We start from the raw sequence: 19,709 nt of genomic DNA on the forward strand, positions 1-19,709 counted from the left end.
AATGTCCAGTTATTGTCAATGGTGGATAATCCTCTTCAAGAAATACTGATACAATGGTACTTGCTTTTATTGTTTACTAAACAAATTTAGCACAAAACTACTTTAGTGAAACACGTAGTGTAAAAGTCGCTAATTACAGATGTTGGTGGTTTCTAAGATGTATCAACTTATTGCTCTCTAAGAATGGCATAGCTGAAAAAATAGCGAAAAGCCGCCCATAATTTAATAATTAGTATTTCTTCTTCCTCTTCTTATTTGGCACTACAGACCAGTGAGAACCTTGGCCTCTTTAAGAATTAGTGTTTAGTGACCAGATTATTTACGGACACTACTACTTACCATCATGATAAATATCTCGGCACCATCACTGCAGAGGCGTTCTTCAGATTTTAAGTTTCGATTCCAAATACAGGATAGCTAATATCTAACGTATATACCATCTCTTCGTTACACATTAGAGTTTTAAAGTCAACCATTTCAGTTGGAATACAATCGCTTTTAATTCTTATATGTGTGCAGCAAACACTTAAGTAACATTATCTTCTTTAGGAAGATCACTCACAAGACGTACTTCGCGATTAATCATTTACTGAAACTTAAAAGTCGTATCTTTACTATTTAAATAATTTGATTAAACGAACTTTATATTATATGATACTCAATATATTTATTTTTTTGAACTTTACCAAAAACTCATCCAAATGAAAATCACACCAAACTCGGTATTCCGAGTTCAAGTTTTCGGTAAGTTCCGAGTTCCGGTAACCCAAATATCAGCAATTCCAGAGAACTGCAACAGAACGTTGTAAACCATTTGGCTAACACAGTTCATTAAATTTTGTCCAAGAAAAATTGTATATAAATTTTCAAAACGTAGACTAGGACTAGGATCTAACTCCGTGTTTATCAGAAAACGATTACCAATCAGTATCTTCCTTTATCTTTCCCGATGAAAGATGTTTTTATCAATATTTGTAGAAAATTTGAATTAAAAGATTGGTATAAAGAAAAATTATAACCGAAATCTTTGTACTGGTTAGAAGAGAAACTTTTCCTGGGTGTAGCACAATAGATCAAACAGATCACAGCCATTTCGGATATAAAGTGCTTCCATTTTTTTCTGAATCTGTGTATTCTTCGCCAAAGTCATACTTTTTCGCACCCTTACGACTATTTCATTTGCGCAAGCGGACCCAGAGACTAATAGACCCACCGAACCCTTAAATGAAAAATTGATTATTATGCATATATTTTTCTTAATTTTTTATGATTTAAATTTAACATACAACTTGAGTTTTTTTCAATTCTTTTTTAATTTTTAATTGCTTTTATATTATATATTTGAGCTGATTTTTTACTTAAACTGGCTTTTGCCATTTTCTTTCTCTAATATATGTATTATTATTATTATTATATATATATTATGTATATATGTATGTCAATTATAATTATAATTTTAAGTAATTGCTTGACTTTTAGTATAAACAATAATAAGTTAAATATTATTTTGTTTTTATATTTAAGCAATATTGAAAGAACAAATTAGTTTTAAAATAATATTTTTTATTTTTTGTATTCTTTTTATTCGATTTTTGTTTTTTAAATGTTGAATTAATAATAGTTTGTAGTATAGTTTAAAAAATAATATCACAAAAAATAAGTTAATTTAATGTTAAACATTTCGTTTTATACGTAATATGCATATTTATAAGTATAATTTTTATATATAACTCTACTTGTCCTTTTTGGATTTTTATTATTTAGTTTACTATGTATAATATTTACTTACTATGCTTTAAATATTTAAAATAAATACTTAAATACTTTACTTTTTTGAATTTAAATTTAATTTTAAAATTAAGTAATTCAGTTTTTATGCTTATATATGTATAAACTTTATATTCATAAATTATTTATATATTTTTTTTTAGATTGCGTATACTTAGTTGCTTCATATTGTTGTTGTTATTTTAAAGTTATATGTATATGTATATATATAATATATTAATTAATTATAATATATATATACTTTTTTTTCAAATATTTAAATACTATTCATACAATTATTTGATATTAAAATTTATAATAAAAACATTTGTTTAATTTTTTTATTTTAAATAATATTTTTGTATATAGATAATATGTATAAATACATGTACATATACATATATATGTATATTTGTGTATATATGTATATATATATAAATATATATGTATAAGTACACATATGTATTTTGTAAGGTATTTAAGTTACTGTAGTATACATTTTTTCCGTAAAGCATATAGGTTTTCATTTGAATTATTTAAATATTTTTAATTTAATTTAATTTAATTTAATTTTATTTATTTTTTTTAAAAGTTCGCAAAAACATTTTTAAAACAACTTTTAGCGCTCACACAAAAATTTTTAATTAGTTTTAATTTATAAATATAATTATAAATATGTATATATATAGCTTTTATTTTTTTTTGTTTTTAATTTGCTTATATAATGAGGTTATAATTTAATTTACGTATACTTGTTGCTCACTTTGTTCTTTTTTTAAAAAGTTTGTTTTTATGCTTAATAATAATAGTTTAATAAGTTTTGTTTTTGTATGTTTTTTACTTATTTAAAAATTAAAAATAAATAATTTGGCACAATTCAGTTTATTAGAAAAATATTAATTAATAAATTATAGACTCAAACAATTTTAATGTCGCTTAAATAAATAACACAGTTTTGTTTTCTATTACTAATTATTTAATAAAGTTAGTGTGCGCTATATACAAAAAGCCAGTCAATTAAGTCTTGCGAAATGCATAACATAAACCCGTTGTTGTGATCAGTAAAGAAAATTTTTATTCTTACGATTTTTAAATTATTTAAATGGAGACAAACTCAAAATCTACAATTTATCTTTCAATCTACAAGCTAAGAAATAAAATAATCATTGCTATGCTCAGATTCAATATCAATAAAAGGATTAGGGAATAAAAAATAAGTTCAAAATTCAATGAAATAGAAATAAAATCGGGGTGAGTGAATAGTTGCGAGCCCCTGAGAACGAGTACAGAAGGCAACGCAAAGGCGTTGCATTAACCTGATAAATGCCAGCATCACCCTTAACGTCCCCCTGTACTTAAATAGTTTTTACATCGTATCTATCTGACATACACCCATGGATACTTTTCAAGCACCCTATAATTAATGAAACTAAATGAAGAAAAATTTTAAATAATATTAATTTATTGCAATTCGATCAGCTTTGAATAGAATTGGGATCTCTGTAATTTATTTAGAACTATTCTGACGTTTAACTCGCATTAGTCTATTCTCACTTCATTCGTCATATCTTAATTTTTTTAATTCACGCAGCCACCCATGGATATTACCAACGGGTGGGATATGATACTATGCGTTTAAAACCATTAAAATATGACGGCAGGAGTATATTGCAATCAAAAGATGTCCGACGGAACAGTGCGATCTCACTAAATGTGCTTTTAGCATTATGTCAAAATGAGCAGAGGTTCGACGGGAGAATAGGTTCCCGTTAAATGTGAAAGAATTCAACATTTCTATGTTGAGACAATTATGCAACAATAAATGAATTTTATAAAATTTATTGGTTGTTTTATATGTAAGCCTATAATAGATATTGAGGCTACCGCTTATTATGCAGCTCTCAATTTTGTATCAATTCCAAATAATTGGATTTAATCGATTGTTATAGTCGAAAATATTAAACACGATAAATCCAGTAAGATCGCGACGGAGCGTTCCACTGGAAATCCAACGACTTATTAATCTCCACCTATATGTTACATACACATGTTTTTAAATTTAATATAATTCTATATATATGTCCATTTAAAATTCTATATACAATTCTATATATAATCCTACACACCTACATAATTCTAAAAATAAGTTTTTGATGTTTTTTTGATTTATAGTCTATTCACATGACACAAGTTAATCTTTATTTACTGCTAATCCAGGTTGAGTCTTGAAAAGTCGATTTACGAAAGTCATTTTCAGAAGGCGACATTCGTTTCTCTTCTTTGTGATCGTTCGCGATTAGGTAACAGAAAGAAGAACGCCGTTTCTGATGCGTACTTTAATATCACTTTTTTTTACAAAGTTATATGTGTCCTTACTGGCATATATCTCTTAAACTGCTCGCTGATTGCCAATTAATGTATCCAGATACAGCTATCGGAACTGTATGATCACTGTGTGGTCATAATGAGTAACGGATGTGGAATGTATGTCAGTAATTTTACTAGAACTACGAATAGGAAGACTGCAAAACTCAAAAAGTAGTGGTTTTTGCTTTTTTAAATTAAAAGATGCATTCAACCACAAATTATAAAAATGTGACAAAAAAAAAGTGCAAAAAAAAATTTTTTTTTTTCTATCTCTTTCTAGTAATTTAATTAATTATTATATTTATAATACATCTATTTTTTTTTTTAATTTTGAATTTAAATGACTTAAGTCCTTACTTTACAAACCATATACAAAAATGTAATTCCCTGGCCGGTGTGTAGATAGCGCTTAATCATTACATATACATTATTTATGCATGTACTCTATATACTATATAGTCGATAAGACCGACTTCATAATTTTTCATTTATTAATATATTGAGTTTGAGTTAATTTATTAATTTCTAAATAGTCCTTTGCAATTTAAGTACGTTCTGGTACTGTACCGTGTATTACTAATATTTTTATGTGTGTACGTATACTTTGGAGATTCTAGTTAATCATAATTTTAGTTTATCATAATTTTAGTTAATATAGTGTATCATATACTAATTAAATACATTATGTTGTGTTCTGATAACAGTTAATTAAATATAATATTTTTTAAAAATTCACACTACTTTTCAGTTAAAAAATTTTACAGTTCAGTTTTTGCATATTAACTTCTTCCATGGTTTTTTAATTAAATCAACAATTATATAATTAACTCATTACTTTAATTTATTAATTTAATAATATTACGCTTTCAGCATTTTTCGTGATTTTTTATTTATCTTGTCGTGTTTCTTTTAATACTAATTAACGAATTAATTTTACAACAACAAAACAATTATCAAAAACATTAAATTTTTAATCAATTTTAGTTGAACATAAAATACTGAGAAATTAAAAAATTATTAGCACAACTGCAATTTACGGATGCCACTTAAGTCACTCATTAGATGCACTCAAAAGTAAAAGACACTCATTCAGTCGCCAGCCAACACTTAATGTTGGCATGCAATACAATTTTTGACACGCCGAACTCACATCCTCCACGACTTCGCTATACTTTATTTTCGTTTTGTTTATACTTTTGATTTGTTTTTATTTATTCTTTTCATGCTTCTTTATTTTCACCTATTTAATGACACCACCCCGAATGGCTTTGTTGTTGGACTTGTTTAATTGTGTTTGTTTGTGTTAAATGTTCGTTGGGATTGAGTTAAGTAGTGTGACTGTAATGGCATTCCATCAAATCTTGTTGACGTCTCTTTCACACACAACATGACAGCAGTTCATCAACTGACAACGGCGACAATGTCGGCATTCAGCAATACGGTACACTTCTCAGCAGAGGAGGAGGAAGAGACAATGTGGCAGAACAGAATTGTGTGCGCATTTTTAATTGAATTTTAATGCACTTTCGATATGCTGAGCGCAAGTACGACAGACATGCACTCACTACACACACATATATATATATATATATATATTACACTCAAGAAGCCGAACAGCTGAAGAAACTTTGATTTTGAAGTGCAACACAACGTGAAACGCAATGATGCTGTACAAATTGGCTGCTAGAATGAGATGCATTATGGCAATTTTGTTTTAATTTCTTATTAGTCTTTTATGTTTTTTTTTTGTTTTTGTTCTTGTTTTTTTTACACACAAAAATGAGTTCCTCACTCAGAGTGCATATTTAGCATGAAACGAAATGGAAACGCTCCAAAACTCTTGGCTTTTTCATAAAGAGCGATTGTAAGAGAATATTTACATGTGACTGACAGCAGAACAGGTGCTGGAGTACAGAGAGTTTTATAGATGGAGAGCAGCTGAACAGAAATGTTAAAAATTTAATGTTAACTTAAGGAAAAACAGAAAGCCCACAAACTTTTTTAACAGATGAACTTCTTCAGAAGAATGTAATGCTCCACTGCGCTGTTGTACAAAATTCTTGAAGAAATGAATGGTTGGTCGTCCTGTTAAAAAGGTTGGCAAATATTTAATGAACACGGATTGCTATTGCTAATAAGAGATCTATAACTTGGATTTTCAACCATTTGAAAAGACACATAGTTTTTTTCGCACTAAGATGTAGTGAGGGCAAGGTAAGGTATAATCACTAATACAATACAAAAAACAAATAAATATAGTATTATGGGAAGAAATTACATATAAATATATATATAATACATATATATAAACATAAAAATATATATATACAATACATAAATATATGTATATAATACATAAATATATATATTTAATATATAAATATATATATATATAACATACAAATATTTAGATAATTATATATATCATATATACATATATATAAAGTTATAGAAAAATATAAAATATATAAAAATAAATATATAAATGAAATATAGAAAATAAACTTAAAAAACACATACAATTTAAAAAAAAAAACAAATATAAGTAAAAAAAAACAAATACAATCAAAAAAAATAACAGATATAATTAAACAAAAACAAACACAATTTAAAAAAAGAACAAATATAACTAAAAAAAAAACAAATATAATTAAAAAGAAACCATATATAATATAAAAAAAACAAATAAAATAAAAAAAAACAAATATAATAAAAAAAAACAAATATAATAAAAAAAAAAAAAATATAATAAAAAAAAAAACAAATATAATAATAAAAAAAAACAAATATAATAAAAAAAAACAAATATAATAAAAAAAAACAAATATTATTAAAACAAAGACAAATATAATTTAAAAAAAAACAAATATATAATTAAAAAAAAAACAAATATATAATCAAACAAATATAAAAACAAATAAATTTGAATTAATCAATAAATGTATATTAAAATTAAAATGTAAAATAGGTAATATACAAAAATTAAAAAAAATGAATAAATAAATAAAATAAATAAAACAAATAAATAAATAAAACAGATAAATAAATAAAACAGATAAATAAATAAAACAATTAAATAAATTAAATGAGTAATTAAATAAATTAAATGAGTAATTAAATGAATTAAATGAGTAATTAAATAAATTAAATGAAGAAATATATAAAATATATCAATAAAAAATATTTACAATAAGACCCAGATTTGTGTTGTTGATTGGGACCGACAAAACCGACACAAATCGAAACAACGCAAATCGAAACACATTTCTCCACATATTTAATTTCCCAAAAATATAGTGTTTTTTGACCACTTGTTGATATAGAATTATCCTTTAATTAATTGAAAATCCACAGAGCCTTATTTTGAATTAACATTTGGCTCAAAGGCATTCTTCTTTGATTCTGATTTTTTATCCAAATGGATAGAATGGACTTCATTTTTACAATTAATGGACTTGTAGTTTTTGTAACTTGCTTGGCCTGCAAATGTATGATAGCTTTTTCACACTACTTTATCTTACCTCATCACGATAACAAATTGTTTCTAAAGTAGTAAAAGCTAAACACAGAATTCTCCCAATGTCAGGAGGTTTTCTCCAAGTTTAAAACATTTTAAAATGTTTTACTTTTGTTCTTAGAAAATTTGTCTTCGCTCTTGACTTATTTTTATATTTTATAAAGCAGAAATTCACATTTCCACTCCACCACACATACATAAACTGACACCTTTTAACTAAAAACTTAATAAATGCAAGTCCTCTTTTAAAAACTCTGACATGCAATAAATAAAATGGGAATCCCCACTCTACGCGTGTATTAAAATACGACGCTAATCGAATCAACGCAAATCAAGGTATTAGTGTATAAATAAAAAATAATTATAAGTTTAAAAATAATTATGAATAAAAAAGTAACTAAATATAAGCAATTAAATAAAAAATAAATGAATGAATATATAAATACATTTAAGAAAATAAATGAATTAATAAATAAATGAACAAAAATAAATAAATAAATAAATACATATATATATGTACAATTAAATTAAATTAAGTAATTAAATTAAAATGAAAAAATACAAAAAAAAAATAAGTAAAAATAAATAAATAAATAAAAATAAATAAATAAATAAAAATAAATAAATAAAAATAAATAAATAATAATAAATAAATAATAATAAATAAATAATAATAAATAAATAATAATAAATAAATAAATAAAAATGTATAAATAAATAAAAATGTATAAATAAATAAAAAAAGCATTTATAAATAAATTAAAATAAGCATAAATAAATACATCAAAATAAGCACAAATAAATAAATAAAAATAAATTAATAAATATAAATAAATAAATAAAATAAATAAAATAAATAAAATAAATAAAATAAATAAAATAAATAAATAAATAAAATATATAAATAAATAAAATAAATAAATAAATAAAATATATAAATAAATAAAATAAATAAATAAATAAAATAAGTAAATGAAATAAATAAATAAAATAAATAAATAAAATAAATAAATAAAATAAATAAATAAATAAAATAAATAAATAAAATAAATAAATAAAATAAATAAATAAAATAAATAAATAAAGTAAATAAATAAAATAAATAAATAAAATAAATAAATACCATAAAATAAACTTGTATATAAGAGTTAAATATATAGATAAGAATTGAAAATTAGAAATAAGACAATAAAAATAGATTAATTAAAAATATAAAATCAAATTAGATGAATATTCGTATGAAATAATTAAAAAAAAAATTAAGTGATAAAAAAATGTTTGCAAAAAACGAGCCATAAAAAAAATCGTAATCGTCTACATCGCCCACATCCCGTATATCTCCCACTCACCTTACACAAAATCACACCCAGCATTGGAAAAAGCCATGCTATTTCTACCACTGAAATCACCCATTCATGCAAAGCATACACCTCGCCCCACACATCCTCCGCCTAAGTAAACTAATTGGTAATTAATATGAAAAACGCATTTGTGCTAATAATTCGGCGCTGATTCCTTCGTCAGTAATTAATTTTGCGCTAGAGTTTCTGAGGAGACGACTATTCTTCCTGCAATTGTTGCAGCTGTTGTATTTGTCGATATATGGGGAGTGTGAGTTGGGAAACATTGGGAAATAAAGGTGCATATGAGGGTGGAGGATGCTGTAATGCTGTTGTAATAAATGTTGATTTAATTAATTTACCTTTGCCGGTTCAAGCCGGTCAGACGTTCTTCGATGACAACTGCTTGGCCAACTCAGTGTATTTGAGGAATTTCGACTGTGGACTCTCGTCGTAGGGATTTATGGTTGGTGTACTGGATATGTTGGACGGTGATAATGCCTGTGTGCGATGCGCTGCTGGACTCTTGGATGAGCTCTTCGGTGATGCTATAGATTTTGGAGATGTTGCTAACCCTGGTGATTTCATAGCATGCGATGATTGTGAATCACAATCGTCCTTTACGAAGTGTACTTTGGAAAGGTGATGTCGATATGCACCCTTCGAGCAAAATGGTGTGTCGCAAAATGAGCATTTTATTATGGAATCGGCTGTCATGACCGCGTCGTTACATGCCCAACTAAATGCAACCATGCTACCACCGGTAGTCGTACTTCCTCCATTTGTGGCTGACGGTGGTATGTTGTTTGGCATGGTAGTCACATTTGACATGGTGCCGGCACTACTGCGAGTGTTTGCCGCAGGTGGATCAGTTGTTTCGCATAATTTTTGCAATGCAGCCAAAGGATTTGCATTGGGCTTTTTACCCAAGCTGTTGTTGTTGTTGGTTTCTCCAGTTGTTGTGTTTGTGTTGCTGCTGTGGCACGCATTGGTGGCGGTCATATTACTCAAATTGTCAAACATGCTGGAGAGCGCATTGAGACTACTGCCTGCAACTGTTTGTAATAATTTTTTACCACTGCTACCACCACCAGTAGATACAGTGGATTTTGGGGTTAGTGATCTCTCGCTGATGCTGGGACTTATTGCGCGAGAACTCGGTGTATGTGGTTTGAATTTAATTTCGTGTTCGGTAGCTAGTTTTCGAGACATTTGAACCATTTCGTCGTCATCGGTCATGCTAAATTCTTTCTTTACGGATATTTTCTTTGGCATTTCATGCAATTGACTTATGTTTGTGTTGTGTTCTGCTGTCACTACTGCTGTGTCTGTTGGCAAATCTGTAATGTCACTTGGCTCGGATTTTACTTTAATATTTTCAATGTTTGAGTGCTGTTCTCTCGGTGGATATGCATGCAAGTTAGCCTCATTCGGTGTTGCCATTTTATCTGGCGTTAAACGTGGTGTAGTTTGTCTGGATATCTCAGAGTTACGTTCTGGTGTAACAGACTCTAAACGGCTGCTACCGCGTTCAGAAACAGAGCTAGATTCACTTGCACTGCGATCTCGACCACCAGAGTAACTGCTGTAGGAGCGTAAAAAGTGCATAGTTTGTGCATCCATTAAAGGTTTTGTATAATCTACAGTGTCGTCAATGCCCAATCGTTTTAGGATGCTAGCACCCAGTGGGGTGTTGGCATGACCAGCGGCGCTCATAGTACCACCATGTCTGGAACGCGTATCAAAGCTTTTCTCAATCAACTGCTCTATGGCATTGAGTACCGATGGGGTTGAGCTCGCTTTTTCGCCATCTTTTGGCAAAGGACATAGTATGTCTGGCCGTGCCGCCAAGGGAGAAATGTTTTCCTCAGCAGTTTTACGACTATCACTGCGGCTGTGCGGAGTCTGTGGGCTAGCCAATGGTGTTACATAAGATAATTTCACGCTGTTGTTGTTGTTATTGTGGCGAGGTGACATTGGTATATTTCCGCCTAAACACTGGCGTATATGATCAACGAATAGAGCTGTTTCTATCTTATCGCCACATTTTTCGCAAGTGATTTTAGTAGACGCAGCAAAATCGCGCAGTGGCTTCAATGCCGGATCCAAGCAGTTACTGTTCTTGAAGTCCTGCTGAGCGCGCTCCAATTCAAGTAACTTTCGCACCGGTAATGACTTTTTGCGTTTTTCGCGCGTCTGTCGGCCACGCCGTTGTATGTTTGTGTTGTTATCGCTTGCCGTACGTATCATGTGTTCCTTATAGTGCGCATTCTTCACCATGTGATTGCTTAGCTCCTTCAGTGAGGAAAAGGCCTGATCGCACACTTTGCATGTAAGCACAGCACTTACAGTAGCGTTTGAAGTGGCTGTGTTCACTGCGGTTGACATGTTGGCCACTGTAGATGCATTCACTGCTGCTGCACCAAATGTATTAGTTGTGCTGTTTGAGGAGCTGTTGCCAGCGCTCTTATCATCGGAAGATTTCCATGAAATTATTTGCTCTTGCGATATGATATTTGTGTAGTGTTGAGTCTCTTGCATGTGACTTGTCATTTCAGCAAGTGAACGAAAACTTTGACCGCACCACATGCACTTCAGTATTTGTCTGGTTTGTTCAGCTCCTTTGCCCAGCCAAACATCTTGGCCACGCACAAGTTTGCGTGGTAATGGCATCGTTTCTTTGATTAACAAATTAAGATCAGATTTGCTGGACGTTGAGTTTGTTACATTATTGGCAGTAGAAGACACCGCGGACGATGAATTGCTGCCCGCACTTTGCGTGGCACTGTGACGCGCATGTAGTGTAGATTGAGCTGTTTGATTTCCGGAACTATTGCTAGTTGTCATGGGTGCTGTGCCACTAGAAACTGAAGGTGAAACGTTAACACCGCAATGTTGTGTTTCTTTCATGTGTGTTGTCAGCGAAGCTAATGTGGGAAAACTCTGTTTGCACCAAACACATTTAAATACATCTTTGACAGCATCTGCACCTTTGTTGAGCCAGTGTGATTGCCAGGCACTATGCCGGCCATTGGTAGTGCCGCTTAAATTACTGTTGTTAGCTGCCGTGTTAGTCTGTCTAATCGCTTGTACTTCTGTTTCTGTAGCCGTTCCAAGTCTTGTCATTTCAGTCATTTTCTCCAGTGCTTTTGTAGCTTCATTTGGTAGGAGTTTCTGCTTACCATTCCAGTCCAATGATACTGACGTTTTTGGCGATAAGCTAGCAGCTGCTACAGCTGCTAAATATGGATTAATTGGTGGTACCCAAGTACCAGCTGGCACAGATTTATACTCACTGGAACGTGATATTTTATGCGAAGGTGGTATTGCTTCACTATCATCGGTATTCTCTCTTTTGCGACCCGTGCCGACAGATAAGTCCAAGGGACTGTTAGCATCATCAGCATTACCGTCAGCAAGAACACCTTCAGTGTCAATTGCATTATTAGATTCGTCAATGTCTTCTTCATCGCTGGCATTTTCTGACTCACGCCGGCCACGTTTTGTGCTAAAATCTAAGATCCCAGCGTCTGCATCGGCTATGGGTGAGGTCGAAAGATCGGATGTGTGCCTTGTGTTATGCGAGGGGGAATGAGACTGCGTAGCTGCCTGTTGTACCAATGAAGCAGCCGCAGCTAAAGGATTTGTTAAGAGCAAATGGTTTTGCTGTGCAGCTGCCGCCGCTGCTGCCGCATTCAAGTAAGCAGCCATAGCTGCCGACTGCGGCGGTAGAAGTGCAGCGGCCGCAGCAGGTGCTAATGTCGCTGGAAGTGGTAAACCAACAGGAGACACTGTAGGTGTAAGTGCAGAATCATGTGTAAAGCTCTCATTTTGCGAGCAATGGGATTCAGTTGAAGGACAACGAGCATCTACGGCAGCTCCTGACTGATTTGAGTCCCGTGATTGACAGCGTGGACTGGCCAATTCACTGAAAATAAATAAAATAAAAATTATTTATAAAAAATAAATGCTAATAAAATAAAATGGATATTTCTTTTTTATAGTATATCCATGCTACTAGTATTAGCAAATGGAGATTCATTGAAATATACAAACTAATGAATTATATGGAAATTGAATAAAGGAATTTTTATACTCTCTTCTATTTATCTTATTTATTCTTATTTAATATATACTTACTTTATAGTTCAAATCGCTTATTATCTTCGCGATGAATCTTTGATACTTAATTTTGATAAGACTCTGAACCATTAAAAGAATTGCAAGCCATATCATATTCTTTCATTAATTAATATCTTATTTATTTACTTTATTTAATATATAAAATTTGATCGATGATGTTCACGTTAATAATCATGTAACAGTTTAGTTTTACTACAAGATTTCATATATGGGTCTCTAAAGCTCTTGCAGAAAGAAGGTGCTACGTCACGTGGCCGCCTGTAATTTGTGTCACAAATGTCAAGAAAATCCTGCATATTTAATGCGAATAATCACTGATAACGGAAATGAGTTATTATATTATTATCATATAACATATAGCAAAAACATATGAACCGGTCCAAATGCCTTCGAAAGCTAATATTTATTAAAAAAACAGTAAGAAATCTGTTGAAATTTAAGGTGCTTAATTTGTTTCTTAAATTTCTACCAAAAAGTACCAAAACTAAGCACTTAAAGAGAAATAGATATGTCTCAAAGTTTTCCTTTAAATTATTACATATAGGAAAAGCTGCAACAACTGTTCAAATCGAAATTATGCCCTAGTAGATAAAAATGGACAAATGTGAATGTGAAAACCTTACAAGTAGTCTTCTACTGTTAGGTACATTGTAATAAATTACTTGAATATAAGCAAATACTTAAGTTAACAGGGCCTAACGCTTAATCTATCCACGTGTTCATAATAAAGTAGTAAGTCAGTTGGCTGAAGCAGAGGCAAAAGTCCAACTTCAGGAGGCTTCATGGGCACACAAACGAAAGAAAGAAAAATCTTTTAAACGAACTCACCTCACCAATTGTTTAAAGGCTTTTTGAAGTGCTGCCAAATACTGTAAATTCATTTTTCAAAATTTTTTTTTATGTTTAAGTTACAGATTTATTTTAAGGATATAAAAGCTTTGTTGTATCTAATAAGCACTTTAAATAGGCATGCACAAAAAAACTGCATTGGAATAACTTCTGGAACAATCTACAATCTGAAAAATAATCTACATCTGATCTACGGTATTGTTCTAGCTGTACCTTGCATAAATAAACAAAACATGATCACATGTCCACGTATATCGTTTCGTAACATAATGACATTATCAAAAGAGTTTGACAAAAATATATAAATAAATAAATAAATAAAATTCAATGTTCAACTTTGAGAAAATTTATTTCAAATTTTTGGTTCAACTTATTATCTATCCACACTCCATCATTTTGGATTTAGCACTTAACTTGGTGATTATGGTAAACATAATGATGTCACAACCTGATACAGGTACTTTTAAATCACTTATGCTGATGTGCATCGAACCAAAACAAACTTTGCCAAGTTTCCTAAAAAAAATTCTCAGGCGATATATCTATGTAGAACCTTCCAAAATCAATTCTTGAAAGTTAAGTACAAGTTTCTTCAAAATATACATCAACAGATATAAGCTCTTCATTTGATTTCAGTTTAAGATCTTGCTCTCCAATTCAAATTTTTAAGTTTGGAAACAATTAATTGTCATTGTAGAATAGATCTGATACTACAACGGAAGGTCTATCTGTGTTTTGCTAAAATCATTCTACTAACCAGAGCATTAAGAATAGTGATCCAGTAGTGATCAGGTTTTTGAGCACTCAACATCTGAACAGCCATTTGGCTATAGTGACAGTTTCAACCAGTCCAGAACGGTCTGTATCAACCACCAGGTTTAAAGCTGACTTTTTAGTACTAAACCTGATGCAACGAAATATTATGTTGTGAATATAAGCGTTTATACGAAGCGTAATACTTGTTTCTCTTCAGTTTTAGAAATACGTGACTCCACGTTGGAGTATGGAAAAGTTTATTAAATATTATAATCAATAAACGAATATTGGTAATACAATGACGTATTGCCAATACCACTTAATTGATAATCGTTGTTTTAATTAAATACATTCCAATCAAATGTGTGGATGGCATGACTTTAGTGTGGCGGAAAATTCAAACGCTACAGTAAAGCATACCAGTGAAAGTGTCTGTATGTCAGCCGCCTGCTTTGGGAATCTGGAATTCATTGACAAAAGAATGTACTTAAACGTTTTGAAAAAAATTTACTCTAGACTGCCGTGAAACTTAGAATTATTAATACATTTCGCTTCTACCAAGACAACGACCCAAAACATAAGGTCGGCATCGTACAGTCTTGGTTGTACGATGCCGGCGCAGAGCCCAGACATGAATGTCATTGAAAATTTATGGGCAATATTGGAACAAAACATTCAGCAATACACTATTTCCAACAAAGAAGACCTAAAAAAGGCTATTTTACAAGAGTGGCTGAAAATTGATCCAGAAACAACCCAAAAACTTGTAGGTTCAATGCCGAAGAGACTTGACAAAGTGATAAAACCGAAGGGGTATCATACCAAGTATGGGTTGAAATAAGCTGGGAGCTACTGTATATACGAAAATGGTCTCTGTGTTGCAAGCATTTTGACAAACTCAACATACATTTTCTATATCTGTCTCTATTCTAAATCGATTTTTTTATATTTGCGAAATTTTCAAATTAACAAATAATATTTATTATTCATTGATATATTTATTATTTAAACATTTATTAGCTTTTTATTAAAGATTATATTAATTATGCAATAAATTCTTTACTTTCAACAATATTATATATAATTATAAATAAATATTTATACGGATTTTTCATTTTTTGTAACAGAAATGATAATTATTTTTATTATTTAAATTTTTGAAATAATTGTTGTCTTTTTTATATCAAAGATTATTTTTATTAAGTATTCTTATTTATATATCCAGGTGCAGTCGGGGTCTATGTTCTAGAGTCACTCATCAACTACGAGTATAAAATGACGCAAAAATTTTATTATAATTATTTTACTTTATTCAATTATAATTTTACTTTATTATTTACTTTATATATATAATTTTATTATTATATTTTTATTATTTTATCATCACTTTATTTTATTATTTTTTATCGTTGGTTTATTTTTTTTTTCTTTTTTGTTTCATTATTTTATTTTATTAATATTTTATTTTGTTACTATTGCATTTTATTATTTAACTATTATTTTATTTTACTCTCAATTTACTATTATTTTCTTTCATTATTATTTTATTTAATTATTTTATTTGGTTATTATTTTGTTTTTTTCATTAATATGTGTATTGTTTTATTATTTATTTAGTGTCATTTCATTTTATTATTTTATTCCATTATTTTATTTTATTTAATTTGTATTTTATTATTATTTCGATTTTATTTTCTTTTTATTATCATTTTACTATTATTTTATTTTGTTATTACATAAATAATATATTATTGTGTTGCAATTTTACTTTATTATTTACTTTATTTAAATATGAATGATGAACAGTATTAATAAATTTTTATTTTTTATTAGATATTTTTATTACTTAATAGCTTTTTTTGTTATTGAATTATTTTTATAAAAAAAATAATTATGAACAATTTTATTAATAATAATAATTTCTATAACAAATATTATAATTTTTATAATTTATTATTAAATTTAGTTAATTAAATATTTATTCAACTTAGTGATTATTTTAAATACTATTTTTATTATTAATATATAGTAGTTATTAATAATGTATTATTATTCCCACAAACACATGAATTTATTAGATTTTTTATATTTCGATTTATTTAAATTTTGTTTTTTATTTATTTGAATTGAAAATTAATTTCTATTAATATTGTTTCACATATTAATAACTGAGAATTCTTTAATGTATTATTGATTTTTTATTTTTGCCTTATTTTATTTTAATAATTTCGAATTAAACTCTTCAAACTTTACTGTAACTTTAATTTAATTCTATTGCAATTAAAAAAAATTACATTTCTAATTAATTAAAATCACTTTAAGTAAATTGTTTTCAATAATTATTAAAGTTATTTTAAATAAACTATTTTTAAAACAGTGATAATTAAATTTATTTAAAAAATCTTTTAATTTTTAATTTGTTTAAAATGAAATTGTTCTTCTCACCTCGCATTCAACGCCTGCCTGTAAATCTCCAGCATCACAGCCTCGTGCAGCATCATAATTTCAGTGTTGTTTATGTGGAATTCTTACACGGCAAAGGACAGAACGACAAACGCGTATTAAAATTTAACACTAAATTGAAGTTAAAAAGCAAAAGCAAACGCCAAAGCAAATATTAAAGTTTCTTAAGTTGTCTTTTCGTTTATTTTTGTTTTTGTCTTTTTGTGCGTCTAAGGAAATTCGCAACACAAACGCATACATTAAACTGCATTCATGTGGCACGCACAAACACCACAAATCAACAAGCGATTTAGTAACCAAAAGCAAAACGTACGACGTACGCCTTACGCCGTGTACGCAGGCAGCGCTGCTTGCAGTAGTGAGGCACACACTTAATTCAAATTCAATTTTATTGTTTTTTTCTTCTCCTTCTTCTTTTGTTATTTTTTTGTTGTGGCCTTTGTCGTATTAAACTTAATGTGCTTTTCTTGAGTTTAATTAACGCCACTCAAAACCATACATTTTGGGCATATGAATCTAAAAACAAAAAAAAACTAACATTCAACACTATTGTTGTTGGTTTGATTTCGTTACTCGTTACTCGTTAGTCGCTACTCCTTACTATAACTTATTTATATTATTTATGTTTATTTCATTGTTTTTAATTAGTTGTAAGGTTAATTGTTGGAAATATTTTGTTTAGTTTTGTTTAGTCTGCATTTGTTCTAAGAGCCTTTCTGCTTTGCCTGCAATATCAATGCTGCCATGGAAATTGCATTTGCTTAATTGCCGTCAAACTGCTGCTATGTTATTGCATTTTTGCATTTTTATGTGGATGTGTCAATTTATTTGTGCTTGCCGTGCCGGTTTGCTTCGTTCTCCATATGCATGTTTGTGTTATGCCTTCACTGCTAAACTGCTGCACTACAATTGCTGGTTGTATTCTATAAACTCTCTAGGAGGACCAACACACATGACATGTATGTGGAAAATTATAGACACAAAAACACACACACACACACAAATATTTATGTCAAATAAATCAAATGTCAAAATGCTTACGACGTAGACGTCAATTGCGGCGTAGGGATAACAACAAAAGTAATACAATAATAATTCACTATTTGTAAAAGGTTGTGTGCAGCTTATTTGTATGCTTATTTTTACGTTTGTGTGTGCGTGTATGTACTGGATTATGAAAGGCAGCCAAAGAAGATGGGGCAATTATTTTGCTTGATTTGCCGTTTGCGGCTGTTGTTATTGTTGTTGTAGTTGTTATAGTTGTTGTTGTGTTCATACGGTTCAAAAACACAAAGCACAGTTGTTGCAATTTGATCAAAATGTCGTCACAAAAATTCTTATTAGCAAAACGTATTGTCTACTGCTGGGTGGGTGATTGCTGGCTGCTTCTGTTGTCGTCGATTTATTCTATGTGGCAGCAGCATTGTCACTACTTCTGGCTAGATTATTAATAATGTTCTGCTGCTGATGCGGCTGCTGATGTCGTTATTTTTGTACTGGCCGCATACAGTTAATTAAATGATTTGACGTAGTCATACAAATTTGTTTGGCCTGCCGCTGCTGCCTCTGCCACTGCCGTTTCCAAACGTTTTTAGTTCAAAAATACTTTGTTGCCTTGATATGTTAGATTTCCAAGATTTATAATTTTTAATTTATTTAAAATATTTGTTTTTCTATGTCAAACATTCTCAAAACTCAAACCCAAGCAAATAAATCACAAGTTATGGCAAAAACGCGCACTTTTCGGCTTATCAGCAGAAGAAAAAAAATTCTTATAGGAATTTATTTAAATGTTTTCACTTCCTTTTAATGATTTGTTTTTTGTTTATTTCTATTGTTTTTTTTTAAACTATTTCTATTTTATTTGTGACTAGAATTGGCATTAAATTTTTCGTCATTCAATTTAAATTTAAGTAGTAAGTTTTTTTTTAAGTTCAATTTTTCGTAATGCAATTTTGCGTATTTTCATTAGTAAAATTACACAAAAATATTTTCTTAGCACAACACAAGAGTGCAACTCACTTACGTTGCATTGAGTCGCTCATTTGCAACTGAACTGAAAATAACTTTCGTCCTATTCAAGTGGTGGTGTGTGCGGATAATCCGAGCAGCGAAACTCAAATAAAACCAAAAACAACATCAGTCAACACCAACGCCAGTGACAATAGCCTGATTGACAGAATCACGTACTGCCGCTGCTACTGCTACTACTGCTACTACTGTTGCTGTTGATTCTTGCCACACATAAGTTTTTTGTTCCTGTTCCGGCAACACTAAAAGCACTACGAACACTATTAATGCCACTACGGCAACTGCTGCTAAGCTCTGCTGTTTGTAGTTTAAACATGGATGACGACTACGGCAGAACAAAACAAAAATTCATTTAAAAAAGCAGTAAAATACAAAAACAATTGTAACGAGACGATATCGTAAAAGACGGCGACGTCAACGACGACGATGACGATGACGACGTAGTAGTACTGCTTTGGTTTAGCTTCTGCTTCTGC

The 19,709-nt window shown here is 29.8% G+C and overlaps 1 protein-coding gene across 1 annotated transcript; it reads right to left on the bottom strand.

The window, feature by feature from the left end:
* Positions 1-748: 748 nt before the first annotated feature.
* Positions 749-17,331, bottom strand: LOC119688097 (protein tiptop). The gene is made up of 3 exons (XM_038102742.1): positions 17,185-17,331; positions 9,354-12,919; positions 749-1,219 (listed from the first exon to the last, which is right to left on the bottom strand). The coding sequence occupies exons 1-2, from the start codon at positions 17,238-17,240 to the stop codon at positions 9,373-9,375; spliced, it is 3,603 nt and encodes a 1,200-aa protein (XP_037958670.1). The 5' UTR covers positions 17,241-17,331; the 3' UTR covers positions 749-1,219; positions 9,354-9,372.
* Between the last annotated feature and the right edge of the window lie 2,378 nt (positions 17,332-19,709).

Source organism: Teleopsis dalmanni, chromosome X, assembly GCF_002237135.1.
Source record: "Teleopsis dalmanni isolate 2A chromosome X, ASM223713v2, whole genome shotgun sequence".
NCBI lineage: Eukaryota > Metazoa > Arthropoda > Insecta > Diptera > Diopsidae > Teleopsis > Teleopsis dalmanni.

Coding starts and splice junctions, on each gene's coding strand:
- LOC119688097 (XM_038102742.1), bottom strand. CDS start 17,240: ATGATGCTGCACGAGGCTGTGATGCTGGAGATTTACAGGCAGGCGTTG. Junction 12,920..17,184: donor AGGCAGGCGTTGAATGCGAG/GTGAGAAGAACA, acceptor ATTTATTTTCAG/TGAATTGGCCAGTCCACGCT.